Source organism: Neophocaena asiaeorientalis, unplaced genomic scaffold, assembly GCF_003031525.2.
Source record: "Neophocaena asiaeorientalis asiaeorientalis breed wild unplaced genomic scaffold, Neophocaena_asiaeorientalis_V1.1 scaffold86, whole genome shotgun sequence".
Taxonomy (NCBI): domain Eukaryota; kingdom Metazoa; phylum Chordata; class Mammalia; order Artiodactyla; family Phocoenidae; genus Neophocaena; species Neophocaena asiaeorientalis.
Genome location: NW_020175039.1, coordinates 7,979,055 through 7,994,097, shown reverse-complemented (window position 1 = coordinate 7,994,097; position 15,043 = coordinate 7,979,055). Strand labels below are relative to the sequence as shown.

The following is a 15,043-nucleotide window of genomic DNA, read 5'->3' as shown; positions in this document are numbered from 1 at the left end:
GACATGCATCAAAAACTATAATAATGGAGAAAACATTACCACCATTCATATTGCTATGAAAGGCCCCTAAAGGTTTGTCCCAACTTAACCCAGATCCTACCAATATGAATGTTAATAGACAACAAGAATTATGCCAATGGTTTTTTAGTTTCCCACTCATTTATATTACTTCTTTCTCCATAACACTCACAGGGATGCAGAAACAGGTCAAAACCCTGGAAATTTTCCATGCGAGTTCTACAAATGTAAAAGGACCAGGTAAATCTTCCCCTATAAACCCTCCTGTAATTCTCCATGCTGCCATCTCATGGGCTCCCGTTGTAAATGAACTGCAGTTTCTTCGGAGATGGGACTAAGGATTTGACATAGGTTAGAAAGCTTTCTTTCACTCAACACAGGGAAAGTTGTGATCTTAAAGGGCCACTGCAATACTCAAATTGGAGGTTTAAACAGGCTCGAGGCTAAACTCTAAATCTGTCAGGGCGCTGCTAAACTGAGCAGTAAGCCCTCCCTTCTCTTGACTACCATGGGCCAAACTGCACAATTACTGTCTAACTCTTTCATTTGATCTTATTAAGCATTGCTACTTGACTTATTAGCTCGAAAACCATGGAAAAGAGCAGAGGCTATTACATATATTTCCTGACTTATCTAAAAGGAGTAATTTAAATAATGATTAAAATGGAAGCGTTTTGGGCTTCCCTGGTGGCGCAGTGGTTGAGAGTCCGCCTGCCGTTGCAGGGGACACGGGTTCATACCCCGGTCCGGGAGGATCCCACATGCTGCGGAGCGGCTGGGCCCGTGAACCATGGCCGCTGAGCCTGCGCGTCCAGAGCCTGTGCTCCGCAACGGGAGAGGCAACAACAGTGAGAGGCTCGCGTACCGCAAAAAAAAAAAAAAAAAAAAAAAAGGAAGCGTTTTTGGTTTTATACTTTATTATTTTATTTTGCTTTTTATCGACTTAAATAAATCTATCTTGGAAACAGCTGGATGACATAAATTTGAAGGTGGGCGTGCAATTTCCCAGGGAAAGAACTTAGTTTGGTGAAAGGTGTTGATAGGCCATCTGGACTGTGTAAGGATTCCCTCTGATAAATGCGGTACAAGAGGGGAAAAAAGAGAACTACATTGTTCTCCATAATGATGGAGGCCAAGTATGAGTGTGAGGAACAGGGAATGGGGAGAAGCGGCAACAGAGAAGATGCAGCAGGAAGGAGGGAGGCCGGTACTAGAAGAGCACTGGCAGTGAGCTGTACCTGAAGGAAGGTGGTCCTCCACCCCTCCATCATGCAATAGCACCACATACCAGTGCTTAGACTGGGAAAGAGTCAAACTCTCAACAAAGCGATAGATGCTTAATGCCCTACTTGGCCAAAGTTCTGGCTCTTTTAAGTACATGCCAAGAGGGTCCTTTCATCTGACTGTAAAGTTTGCTACTTAAGTCTGTGAACTCCACTCTCCCTTCCCTTGCTAAACCCTGCATTAGCTCTGCCTGAGCTGTTTCCAATCTAGAAAGGCCTCTGTCACTTTGGGTAGGGATTTTACATGGAGCCACCCTCCTTATCTCTTACATCTTTCCTGTACACCCCATAAGAAGATGAGGTGTCCTATATTTTGTCCACAGGCTACTTTGATCAACAGGACTCCTCAGGCCAAGGCAGACCCATCCTTGCCCGGTTCATATTAAACATTGATGGTTTCCTGCCTCTAGAAAATGTATTATAAACATGAAGAGCTGGTATAACAATTTAACCCAAAATTTGAGTATATTCCCTTCATGATTCCTGGCATCACTGATGTCCTTAACAAGATGAAAGAACCCTTGAACATGCACATCTTGGCCAGATGGGAGAATGATTTCCAGGGCAAAAGTAAGACTTGAAAATAAAGGCAAAATCCTTAATTGCTCCCCACCCCTGATACCCAGAAGAGAGATTGCTTTAAAGATCTTGAGAGGAAAGAAAAAATTTAACTTGGATAGAAGACCTCTGGTACAATAGTAAGTCTCCAGTAGGAGAAAAGCAAAGATTCTCAGTTTAGAGGAGGTACAGGCCTTCATTCCTCCATTGCAACACCTCATGTAACCATGCAAGAAATCTGGAATCAGGGCTTCCCTGATGGCGCAGTGGTTGAGAGTCCACCTGCCGATGCTGGGGACGTGGGTTCGTGCCCCGGTCCGGGAAGATCCCACATGCCGCGGAGCGGCTGGGCCTGTGAGTCATGGCCGCTGAGCCTGCGCGTCCGAAGCCTGTGCTCCGCAATGGGAGAGCCCACAACGGTGAGAGGCCCGCGTACCGCAAAAAAAAAGAAAAAAAAAGAAATCTGGAATCATGCATTGGGTTTCCAGGGAAGCAGATTCTGAGATGGAGTGAGCTTACAGAAGGTTAGCAGGAATTATTTGTGGCTTACAGGAGGCCTAGTAGGGAGTACTCACAGGTTATAGGAGGCCTGCATTGGGTTTCCAGGGAAGCAGATTCTGAGATGGAGTGAGCTTACAGAAGGTTAGCAGGAATTACTTGTGGCTTACAGGAGGCCTAGAAGGGAGTACTCACAGGTTATAGGAGGCCTAGTGGGGAGTACTCACAGGTATAGGAGGTCTACGGGGGAGCACTTACGGCTTGCAGGAAGCCTACTAGGAAGCACTCGTGGCTTACAGGAGGCCTAGGGGGAAGCACTCATGGAATCAACACCTGTGGAAGGGAAGGGAAGAAAAGGGAGCAGGGCTGGGCTTCAGCCAGCCCTAGGGGAACTTCATGGCTGAGCTGTTTGGGTTGGTAAGAAAGGGCTGAGCCTTTCTACTCCCATGATAATCAACCTCTGGATGAGGGCCACCTGGGAAGGGAACATGACCTTGGCGAGGGCAGCTCTCTTCAGCTGAGGCTGTCCAGCAGGGGGCTGACGGATGAGGGCTGTCTGCTGGTAGTAGCCGGCCCAGTAACTCCTTTCCTCCTGAGGGAGGATCTGCGTGGCACGTCATAGCATCCACTGCCCAGCAGCCCCTAGACCTAAATCCATCCCTGTGGTTGTTCCACGAGCTCAGAATTTCCTTCCTCTGGAAATGCCAGGAATTCTTTTATCAGATTACTTCAAAATAAGATTGGCTGATCTTTATGTTTTTCCTTCCTTTATTTTACTGTGGTAAAATATGTTAAGTCCTCCAGGCATTATCACAAAATCCTTCTGCTCTTAGGAGGGAACATTCTAGAAATCAAGGCTCAGAGAATTCTGTCCAACAGTGGAGGCAATCCCACCTATATTAAATTGATTAAAAATACATGCTGCAATTTGGATGAACCTCAAAAACTTACGGTAGGTGAAGAAGGCCAGACACAAAAGGTCACATGTTGTATGATTCCATTTACATGACATATCCCGAGTGGGTAAATCCATAGGGATAGAACTCCACCTGGTTGTTGCCAGGGCTGCAGGGAGGAGAAATGGGGAGCAACTGATTAATAAATATAGAGTTTCCCTTTGGGAATATTTTGGAACTGGATAGAGATGGCGGTTGCAGAGCACTGTGATATACTAAATGCCACTGAACCGTTCATTTAAAAGTGGTTAATTTTACGTTACGTCAATTTCACCTCAGTTTTTTAAAATGAGTTTTTAAAAAAATCATCTTCTTTGGAGGCAGTCTGTTATATTAAAATTAACCCTCTACTGGAAAATCCCTGGCAGTCCAGTGGTTAGGACTCTGTGCTTTCACTGCCCAGGGCCCGGGTTCAATCCCTGGTTGGGATTGAAAAAAAAAAAGGAAGAAAGAAAAAAAATTAACCCTCTACTGTAGGAGTCTCCGGCTTTTGAGTAACTGGATATTATTGAAACATTGTAACTCTGTCCTCAGAGTAAATTTAGATTACATAAGGCAAGTCAGGTAAAACTCTGTATTTAAAGTCAAGCATCCTAGTCAAGTAGATACTGAATAGATACAAAATTATGTATAACTATAAGCAACTGATTTAAACGGGGCAAGTAATTTCTGTTTACAACTAAAGGATATTTTCCTACAAAAGGAGTATGGAGTATTGTGATTAATACAGCCTTAAAAATTTTTTGAAATAAAAATAATGTTCAGATACTTCAGGATCTCCAAAATGACTTGGAAAGGCACACTACAAACAAACAATTTTTTAAAATACTTGATGAAAAACATTCATCTTTTACTGGTAAAAACATGAAGAACTGCATCTGAATACTTTGCTTTAATGTGTCTGGTGTTTGGTGACAAGAAAGACAGAGTAACAGTGTAAATATATTTGTTTGAAGCTAAACGTTATGTGAATTAAGCTATATTTAAACAAATAACTCCCTTTACCCCTACGACCACTCCACCACTATTACCCAGCATAGTCTGAAATTCCATAAGAGAAATTTAACTTTGAAGTAAAAGGAACAGTCCAAAACCCATGAAACAGTTAAGATACCAGGACCTTCAAGTGTCGATTTAAAATATGCCTAACAGGGACTTCCCTGGTGGCGCAGTGGTTAAGAATCCGCCTGCCAATGCAGGGGACACGAGTTTGAGCCCTGGTCTGGAAAGATCCTACATGCCGTGGAGCAACGAAGCCTGTGCTCTAGAGCCTATGAGCCACAACAACTGAAGCCCAAGTGCCACAACTACTGAAGCCCGCATGCCTAGAGCCCATGCTCCCAACAAGAGAAGCCACTGTAATGAGAAGCCCACACACCACAACAAAGAGTAGCCCCCGCTCACCACAACTAGAGAAGCCCATGCGCAGCAGTGAAGATCCAACGCAGACATACATACATACATACATAAATTTAAAAAATACGCCTAACAGCAAAAGTCCATGTTCTAGGCAAGTGAGAGTCAAATCAATTATCCTCTCCCCATCCTCTCTGATAAAAGAACCATTTATAAATTTCATTGTTTTTCTAAAGCAGTCCAAATTTAAAGTTTCTGTATAAAATACTTTCTGAATTTCAAAACATATTTAAAACCTATTATATAATGAAATTTAAAATTTTAATGTTTATCTGAATTTTCAAGAATGCAATTTTCTTTTTTTCTCTTCAGTATAGTTACTCCAGACTAAAAAATTTTAATTTGAGACATGGCATTTTGAATTCCATACAAGAATTTGTATTTCTGCACTAAAACTAACAAGCTAAAGTTTCATGTAAATATGATATAAAACATGTGCTTTAAATTGAAATAAACTACATTTGAAGTGTGTTATGTTTGTAAACCAAAGTTGTCTTTTAGAAATTGACTCCAAAAAACTTAGACAATCCAAAAATATATACAAATCAACAGCAAAGTTTCCACTTGATCTTTCCAGGCAGGATTTAAATGTGTCATATCTTGATGTTTTCCCAGTTATAGTGTATTAATTTAATTCTACTTGATCTTGATATATTCTGGATATTATCTCAAACATACTTGAATTTTGAAAATTTGAATTTGTATAGCATCATGGAAGGTGATATAAAGAAGGACTGAGGCTGCTAAGTTAGGGCAGCCAAGGCAAATGATTAAAGCCAGGCAGGAAGTGTAATAAACAATTCCCACTGCCAGGAGGCTGGCGCTCTAGGTCTAGTAACTCAAACCTGTTTGCAGGTGTAGAAACTCAAACTTGTTATCCAGCTGTCCAGAGGTCTCAGAATTCAAGGATGCCGAATTATGTTCACAAACTCACCAGAAATTGAAGGATGTTGTCTAGACTTACATAAAACTCTCAAGCATGGGACTTCCCTGGTGGTATAGTGGTTGGGAATCTGCCTGCCAATGCAGGGGATATGGGTTCAATCCATGGTCCAGGAAGATCCCACATTCCGTGGAGCAACTAAGCCCGTGCGCCACAACTACTGAAACCTGTGCACTCTAGGGCCTGCGAGCCACAACTACTGAGCCCGCGTGCTGCAACTACTGAAGCCCGCACGCCTAGAGCCCATGCTCTACAACAAGAGAAGCCACCACAATGAGAAGCCCGCGCACCGCAACGAAGAGTAGCCCCTGCTTGCCGCAACTAGAGAAAGCCCACGTACAGCAACGAAGACCCAATGCAGCCAAAAATAAAATTAATTAATTAATTAAACTCCCAAGCTGGCTGAAAATTCCTATGGGCCAGAGCAGCCCATTAGCTCCCTTTAGCAAAGCTGCCCAGAAAATCAAATTTTTGAATTTATTTTTGGACATGGTTTTGGAGGAAAGGGAGATAGATGGTTTAATGAATTTAGCACTGAGAGTCTGATGCATCCTTCTGCAAAAGAGGGATGTATATGCCAAGCAAAGTGAACATTTGTAGCCCTTGGATGGGGCAGGTGCCTTATGGCTAGTGGTAGGTGGGCACTACTGTTGGTGGCCACATGGGTTTTTCTTACGCTACCACGGTGGATCACTCTCCCACTTTTGACAGTGGTGTATGTTTTTCTGTTCGCATTAATATTTTCAGTCAGATTAAAATTAACTTTCTGTGAAATGGCAGGACATTTGGAATCTACCCTAAAATACTTAAAAATCAAGTAGGGGAGAAAGACAGATTTGGAAAAATATAGATCATCGTTAAAGCTGGGCAGTGGATATTATTATATTATTCTCTTTACTTTAACGTGTGTTCGAATAGTTCCATTAAAGTTTTTTTTTTAAATTATTTCTTGATGTCTTGGTTCTGGTCTTTCTCAGTATACTGCATTGGGCACAGGCTCTAAAACTAAACTCCTTTAGTTCAAATCCCACTTCTGCCATTTGCTAACTGAGATCTTAAACAAGTTACTTGATCTGTTTGTACCAGTTTCCTCATTGTAAAACACTGGTACTGATGAAATCTACCTCATGTGGTTTTCGTAAGGTTAAAAATAAGATCATACATGGAAGGTGCTTGGCTGTGTCTGGCATATAGTACTAGCTCAATAAATGCTACCTATTATTATCTATCACGTACTGATTCTATAGTTTAACTTTGTGGGCATTGTATTTCTACTCTCCAATATGAGCTCATAAGCCAACTACAAGGCCCATTCACACACACACACACACTCACAGACACACTCAAACACTTTGCTAGCTCATCAAAATCTGCTCTTCTGTATTCCACTGAAATCTCTGTAGTTTCATTCCTCCAAGTAAAATAGTAAGAATTAATTTAAAAGAATCAGATAAAGGCACCCACCCTCCCAGGTCCCCTAATCTCCATCCCAACAATACAGGAGAACGTTGCTCCATCTCTCCTCCCTCCCCTCCACAGTCAATCCCACTAACACCAAATCCAGACTCAATGCCTTACAGGTGACTCTTCCTCCAGGAAGAAATAGACTATTCCTCTTGGTTCATCTGAAAACAAGAAGCTGAAGAAATCTAAGAAAACAAGCTTTGATATACAGCTCTGACTTCAGAACATTACAATTACAGGGTAAGGAATTCTGAATTACATCTACTCTGAATCACCCATAGAAATGACTTTTTAAAAATCTTTGCTATTTAAGTCCATGATAATTATTAGCATTTGAAAGAAGGTGACTCTGTTGAGTCACACTTAGAACTCTAAATAAATTTGTGCTTCAGTCAGGACAGATGAAAGAAGAAACTGAATGATCCAAAATATGCACGTGAAACCAGGAATATTGTTTTTACTTTGCTGATTTGTTTGAGTTGTTCCACATTTACCAATTGGATATCATCTTCCCATTTAATACATGAACTCAAGTACATCAATGCTACCAGAATAATTGGACTAGAGTCCATCTCTGGCAAGCCTCCATGTTTACTCAACTGACTTGTGCTGGAGCTGACTAATTGGTAATATTGACTAAGCCAGTGTGGGAGGCTGGCCAGGAGCATATGGGTTATGTCCAGGGTCTGCAGGGCAGAATTCAGTTTAAGAAGCAATTGCTTTGTACCACTAAATGCATATTCCATATTGAATCTGAGCTTCCACGCCCTCTGCCACACCTGTGTACTCCCATAACCACTGGCTGCCAGTGCAAATTCCCTCCTGTTTCTCCCAAATAACCTTTATTTATAACTAACTAACTCTTGTCCATGTTACCCTCTACCCAAGTAATTAATGAGACCATTTTTATTTTATAATTTTTTATTTTGGGAATTTCTAAACTTATCCAAAGGTAGAGAGCACAGTAGGATTAGCCATATAACATATAATGTATCTGCCACCTTGCTTAAACAATTATTACCACACTTCCAATGTGGTTTCACCTGCTTCCCCCACCACCACCATTTTTTTCTAAACTGGAGTATTTTAAGGCAAATCCCAATACCAACATTTCTTCCCTAATGGGTAAAGGTATTTTAGAAAAATGTAACTGCCATGCCATTAGCACATCTAACAAAATGACCAGTAATTCTCTGACATTACCTACTAATACCCAATCCATATTCAAATTCCTCAATTGTCTCAAAGCTGTCACAAGAGCAAGTAAGTGGTAAAAGCTGGGATTTGAACCCAGGCAGTTGGGACTCCAGCAGACCCTAAAATCTATAATTCACGGAAAGAGAGAGCTCACCAAGAGCTCTGCATAAACAAGACGAAAAGACAATCCTCAGAATGGGAAAAAATATTTGCAAACGAATCAACAGACAAAGGATTAATCTCCAAAATATATAAACAGCTCATGCAGCTCAATATTAAAGAAACAAACAACCCAATCCAAAAATGGGCAGAAGACCTAAATAGACATTTCTCCAAAGAAGACATACAGATGGCCAAGAAGCACATGAAAAGCTGCTCAACATCACTAATTATTAGAGAAATGAAATCAAAACTACAATGAGGTATCACCTCACACCAGTTAGAATGGGCATCATCAGAAAATCTACAAACAACAAATGCTGGAGAGGGTGTGGAGAAAAGGGAACCCTCTTGCACTGTTGGTGGGAATGTAAATTGATACAGCCTCTACGGAGAACAGTATGGAGGTTCCTTAAGAAACTAAAAATAGAACTACCATATGACCCAGCAATCCCACTACTGGGCATATACCCAGAGAAAACCATAATTCAAAAAGACACATGCACCCCAATGTTCATTGCAGCACTATTTACAATAGCCAGGTCATGGAAGCAACCTAAATGCCCATCGACAGACGAATGGATAAAGAAGATGTGGTACATATATACAATGGAATATTACTCAGCCATAAAAAGGAACGAAATTGGGTCATTCGTGGAGGCATGGATGAATCCAGAGACTGTCATACAGAGTGAAGTGAGTCAGAAAGAGAAAAACAAATATCGCATATTAACGCATATATGTGGAACCTAGAAAAATGGTACAGATGAACCGGTTTGCAGGGCAGAAATAGAGACACAGATGTAGAGAACAAACGTATGGACACCAAGGGGGGAAAGCCGTGGGGGGGGGGGGTTGGTGGTGTGATGAACTGGGCGATTGGAATTGACATGTATACACTGATGTGTATAAAATTGGTGACTAATAAGAACCTGCTGTATAAAAAATAAAAATAAAATTCAAAAATTCAAAAAAACCCAAAACAAATGTGGCCAATGGTAACTTTCACAGGTACAGCATCTAGCTCCGTGGCAGCCATGAAAATGCACTGTTTACATCTCCTGCCATGGGGAACAGAGCTGACTGACAGCTCTAGCTATGGCACCGGTGGATCCACCACTGCATTTGCCCTTGGGCTGCTCCCACCTAGACTGAGCACAGCTCAGCTGTTAATTCACACCCATTCCTGAGAGACCAATGGGTGACTTTGGCCCCAAAACTTGGGCAGCTGATGGGTCAGCCTGGTGGACCCTTCCTCCGACTGTGTGGCAGTCTGAGACTCTTCCTACCCAGGCCTCCTTCCTTCCCTCTCTCCTTCACTGTTGTCAGAACTTCATTATAGCCACATTCAGGGGTGGCCCTGTAAGACAGTGGAGTGGGAAAAATCTTTCTCAGAGGCAGTCTGCAGGCAGTGCAGCTGGTATCCACACTGGAAAAAAGGAAGCCCAAGGTGAGAATGTACAGATTCCTGCACAGTGGCCCAAGGTCTGGTTCTTTGGCCAAGAACCTGGAAGGAAAAGGACTGAAAGATTGGAAACCAGAGGGTCTGAGGTAGAGACATATGGATAAACACAGAGGAGTGGGCACAACGTGTTTATTTCTGTCTCACACAGTAATGCTCCCCAGAAGGCATCCACCATGGAAGAGGCACAGAACAACCAAGCAGAAAAGAAGACTCAGCCCGTCAGTGTTGCTCGGGCTTCCTCATCGGCCACCACAGAACTGGCACCATGGGCTCAGGGATGGAGGAAAGCAGAAATCCAGCATGTAACCCCAATTACCCAAGGCCCATATAGTTAGTGCTGCCTCTGAATGTCCAATCTGTCCACACAGAGACCAACGCTGAGCACCGAGATGGCACATTCCTCGTGGTGAACAAGTGCTGCTGGACGGCAAGTCGACACGTGAGCCAGTTTTGGATGTATTGCTTCTCTGCTCCTTGAAAATGGATCCAGGCCCTTTACGTAGCTCCTCCTTTGCCAGCTAGCACCAAAGCTTTGTCAGTAGAGGGCGATGGAGAGACGCGGGAGGAAAAGGGTTTTGCTTCTTGACTCCTGTACTGCCCGCCACCTGGCAGGCAGCAGTGCACCTTGGCCAGCAGCTGCAGCAGCTGCCCCCGGCACCCTAGAGGGCAGATTTCTAGCAAATTCCACCAGCAGAGCACCACAGATGACGAGTGACTTCTCTGCCATCCAGTGAACCACAGCCATGCCCTCCCTCAGCCCTTGGGTGGAGGGGTGCGTGGATGGGCAATTCTCTGTCAGCCCTGTATAGCTACTCCTTCTGTCTACTATTCCTGTATCCTTTAAAGTTCTCTTTACTTCCTACTAGCCAATCCCGTTAGAGTTAATAATTCTTTATATTAAACTTTCCCTGTTCAAATGATTGCATAGTATCTGTGTCATACCTTACAGTGAGAGAAGTGATAGATACCATTCCAGGTAAGAGTTTGCCTTTCCTGTTCACAGGAACTCAGACATCACTGCTATCTAGGAGCTTATACAAGATGGGATCCACAGGTGTGGAATCCTGTGCCCCAGTATCCAACCAGGTGATCAGAGTGGGTCCCTGATCATGGAACCATTGATTGTATCACACCCCACATTTCCAGAAGCAGCCAGCCTCACAGAGGACTACAACAGCCAAGGCACAGCTGAAGTGCCATCGACCATCTGAAAGGATGGAGTACTGTTTTTCAGGATGCGTGTCCCCATTGGCTTTGTGAATACGCTGGGAACTGAGGAGTGGAAGAGGGAGTGGCTCTACTTGCCATCGCTCCCTAAGATCCACCGTGGGACTCTGTCCTCCCCATCCCTGCAATTCTGGGCTCTGCGGCGTTGGAGGTCCTTGTCCCAAAGGGGCAACTCTTGTCAAGGGACACAGCAAGGTTCCATTAAACTAAACTGTGTCTGATTCTAGGGCATTTTGGACTCCCTGTGACCAGGTACCAGCTGGTGAGAAAAGGAGTTGCCATCACCGGCAGAAGGAGTCAGAGCTGCTCTTCTACAGTGGGGACAGGGAGGGACAGGGAACCAGGTGACCCACTGAATGCCTCCTGATACCCTTTTGCCCCACTGTGACTGTGTTCGCGCACGTGTGGCAACCGTGGCTACAGTCCAAGGTGTTTCCTGCCCATTCCTCTCTTCCTCCTTTTTTTTTTTTTTTTTTGCGGTACGCGGGCCTCTCACTGTTGTGGCCTCTCCTGTTGCGGAGCACAGGCTCCAGACGCGCAGGCTCAGCGGCCATGGCTCACGGGCCCAGCCGCTCCGCGGCATATGGGATCTTCCCGGACCGGGGCACGAACCCGTGTCCCCTGCATCGGCAGGCGGACTCTCAACCACTGCGCCACCAGGGAAGCCCTCTTCCTCCTTCTTTTACAAGTGTCAGACTCCATCACAGTCTGAAGGCTGTGGATGCCTTCTCAGGCTCCCTGCCCTTTACCCTCCATGGGCACATTCCCCAGAAGTCTCAAGCACATCTTACTCTTCCCTGGCATCTTCTTCTCTGAGGACCTGAACTAACACAAGCCACGAACCAAAAGACCAGTGTGTGTGGAAGGGGGTGACAAAGGTCACCTTATCAACAACCTCTTTTAACATGACTATAGAATTGCTTTTGTTTTTCTCGAGATGTCTTTTTCTTCCTGTTATATGCCTTTAGTACCATGACCTTTTCCTCTGTAGCACCTAAAATAATGGAGAATTTTATGCTGGAGAGGAGAAAGGGAATCCTCCTATCCTGCTAGTGGAAATGTAAATTGGTGTAGCCACTATGGAAAATAGTATGGAGGTTCTTTAAAAAAACTAAAAAGAGAGCTGCCATATGATTCAGCAATCCCACACCTGGACATATATCTGGAAAAGATGAAGACTCTAATTCGAAAAGATACATATACCCCAATGTTTATAGCAGCACTATTTACAATAGCCAAGACATGGAAGCAACCTAAATGTCCATCAATAGATGAATGGATAAAGAAGATGTGGTACATATATACAACAGAATACTCCTCAGCCATAAAAAAGAATGAAATAATGCCATTTGCAGCAACATGGATGGACCTAGAGATTACCATACTAAATGAAATAAGTCAGACAGAGAAAGACAAATATCATATGATATCACTTACATGTAGAATCTTAAAAAATGATACAAATGAACCTATTTACAAAACAGAAAGAGACACAGAAAACAAATTTATGGTTACCAAAGGGGAAAGGTGGGGATAAATTAGGAGTCTGGAATTAACAGATACATACTAGTATATATTCAATATCTTATAATAACCTATAGTGGAAAAAGAATCTGAGAAAGGATATGTGTGTGTGTGTGTGTGTGTGTGTGTGTGTGTGTGTGTATGTGTGTGTGTGTATATATATATATATATGAAACTGAATTGCTTTGCTGTATACCTGAAACTAACACAACATTGTAAATCAACTATACTTCAATAAAAATAAATAAATAAAACAAAAAAAGATTATTTGGGAATTTTAAATTTCTGTGTGTATTTTTTTTCACTACTGAACACCCAACTCCTACCATAATGCTGAGCACATAGTAGGGGCTCCAAATTATTAGCTGAATGAATGAGTAAGGCTATTCAGGAACATCCAATCTACAGCAAAATTTACCAAGTGTAGTAGCAGAAGAACATTATTGACAAGACACTATTATGACACACACAGAAATCCTGGAGAGCAGACTTATATTTCTAGAGCACAGATAATGATCAGCTGTACAGTGACAGTCGAACAAGAAGATCTAATAAGGAGTTGGAGCTGAGTTTAGTGCTACGTAGGGCAGCCTCCATGTCTTAAACAGAAATAAGCACATGTCAACCTATGGAGATATAAGGGGTTGTCAGCAGTCACCAACACGAAGCAATTTGAAAAGCAAGCCCTGCTTCTTCCGTCTTCCGCACCAACCTGGGCCGGGGCCACCCTGCCCTCTAAAGTGGCTTGTAATTCTTAGAAGCTGTGATGTTATCATCTCCAGAAGGCTACTGTTAAAATGTAGTCTAGGAGGAAAGGAAGATTTCTGATCCTTCCACATTCACAGAATGAGGACAACGTTTAAGTGAACATTGGCTCACTCTCAAGGGTGGCCCTGCACTTGTTCACTTCTGAGAGTGAGCACCTCCTTACTTGGGGCCCAAGGCAGCTCATTGGCCTCATCCTAGTCCCAGACCTGCTTGGGATGCTGCAAAAATTACAGATTCTGGGCCCCCCACCCCAGAGCTTGGTCAATCATATACTTTGAACTGACTGTTACTGATGAAGAAACTACTTCACTTCAAGAGGGAATAAGTCACTTTAAAGAGGTTTAATTGATTAAGAGAAGAAATGAACATACATAATTTGTAGATGGCACTTCATAAATCGGGACTGATTGCCAGAAAGGACAAATTGAAGGAAGAAAACAGAACCCTAATACAACTGCATAAATTTTAAATTAAAAAATTTTTTGCGTACAAAAGGAGAAACATGGAGAAAGAGGAATCCTTGGCTAAGAAATCAAGACACATATCAAGCACTGCAAAAAATACTACTTATGACTTTATTTTTCTTTCTAATTAAGAGGGTTTACACAAATTTGGCTTCATGAACAAACCACACAGCAATAATTACATAAAGCTTTACTGATCCAAAAGTATTATATCTGCCACTAAAAATGATTCTTTGTATATTTCTGTGGTAAAAATCATAATGATGCCACAATTTAGATTTACTGCCTACCTTTACAATTAAATATTATATCCTTTTGGGAGGTCATGATACCCCTATCATTAATTTGAAATATTTCACTTTTCAAATACCATTCTTAGAAATAAAAAGTATAATCATAAAGTATGTTAACTTCCATTCCTAAAATTTTTTTGATCACAAGCTAAAGGGCATTGGTTGGGACTTAAAAATGCATTTATTTCGGGAATAGTTTTTGCATAGATGTAATTGATAACATTAAAAAATCAGAATGTAAGTTTTCCATACAGATTATATGTTCCTGTAAAGTATAGAAGTGCATGGTTGAGATGTTAAAGCATTTGGGAACAAAGGACACTTCCATGTTTCCTTAGCCTAGAGCTTGCCTCTTTGCTTAGAAGACTGTTTAATCCTTTTGACAGAAGAAAGGTCCCCTACTCCCTCGGGCCAGTTGTCATGATCTGTTAAGTGGAAAACCTCAGGTCAGATGCAAATCTATTAACCTCATTAGTCGTCTTAGTTTCCACCAAACCATTTTGTCATTTTCCCTGGTTCACCCCTTTTCTCAGCAAGAAAAAAGAAATTACTGGGACGAATGGCAAAGGTTTTGAAAAAAACCTCAATTTGAATCCCATCTCAGCCACTTAGTATCTTTTGTAGAAGTTACTTCTACAGACTTGGAGAAGTTACTCTTCCTGTGCCTCAGTTTCCTCATCTATTAAAGGGGATAACAACATCTATCTGTTAAAGTTGAGAGAGTTAATGTGATTCCTATGTACAGTGCTGGACATAATGTAGATATTCAATCAATCTTACGTGCTTAATAATAACACCTTCTAAAACATG

General features: G+C 42.3%; 1 protein-coding gene across 1 annotated transcript in view; it reads right to left on the bottom strand.

Moving 5' to 3' along the window:
* Positions 1-14,103: 14,103 nt before the first annotated feature.
* Positions 14,104-15,043, bottom strand: part of PECR (peroxisomal trans-2-enoyl-CoA reductase) — a 29,425-nt gene continuing 28,485 nt past the window's right edge. Inside the window, exon 9 of the mRNA XM_024763148.1 lies at positions 14,104-14,658. Within this exon, the coding sequence (XP_024618916.1) occupies positions 14,573-14,658 (86 nt within the window). The 3' untranslated portion in view covers positions 14,104-14,572. The remainder of the gene's footprint in view (positions 14,659-15,043) is intronic.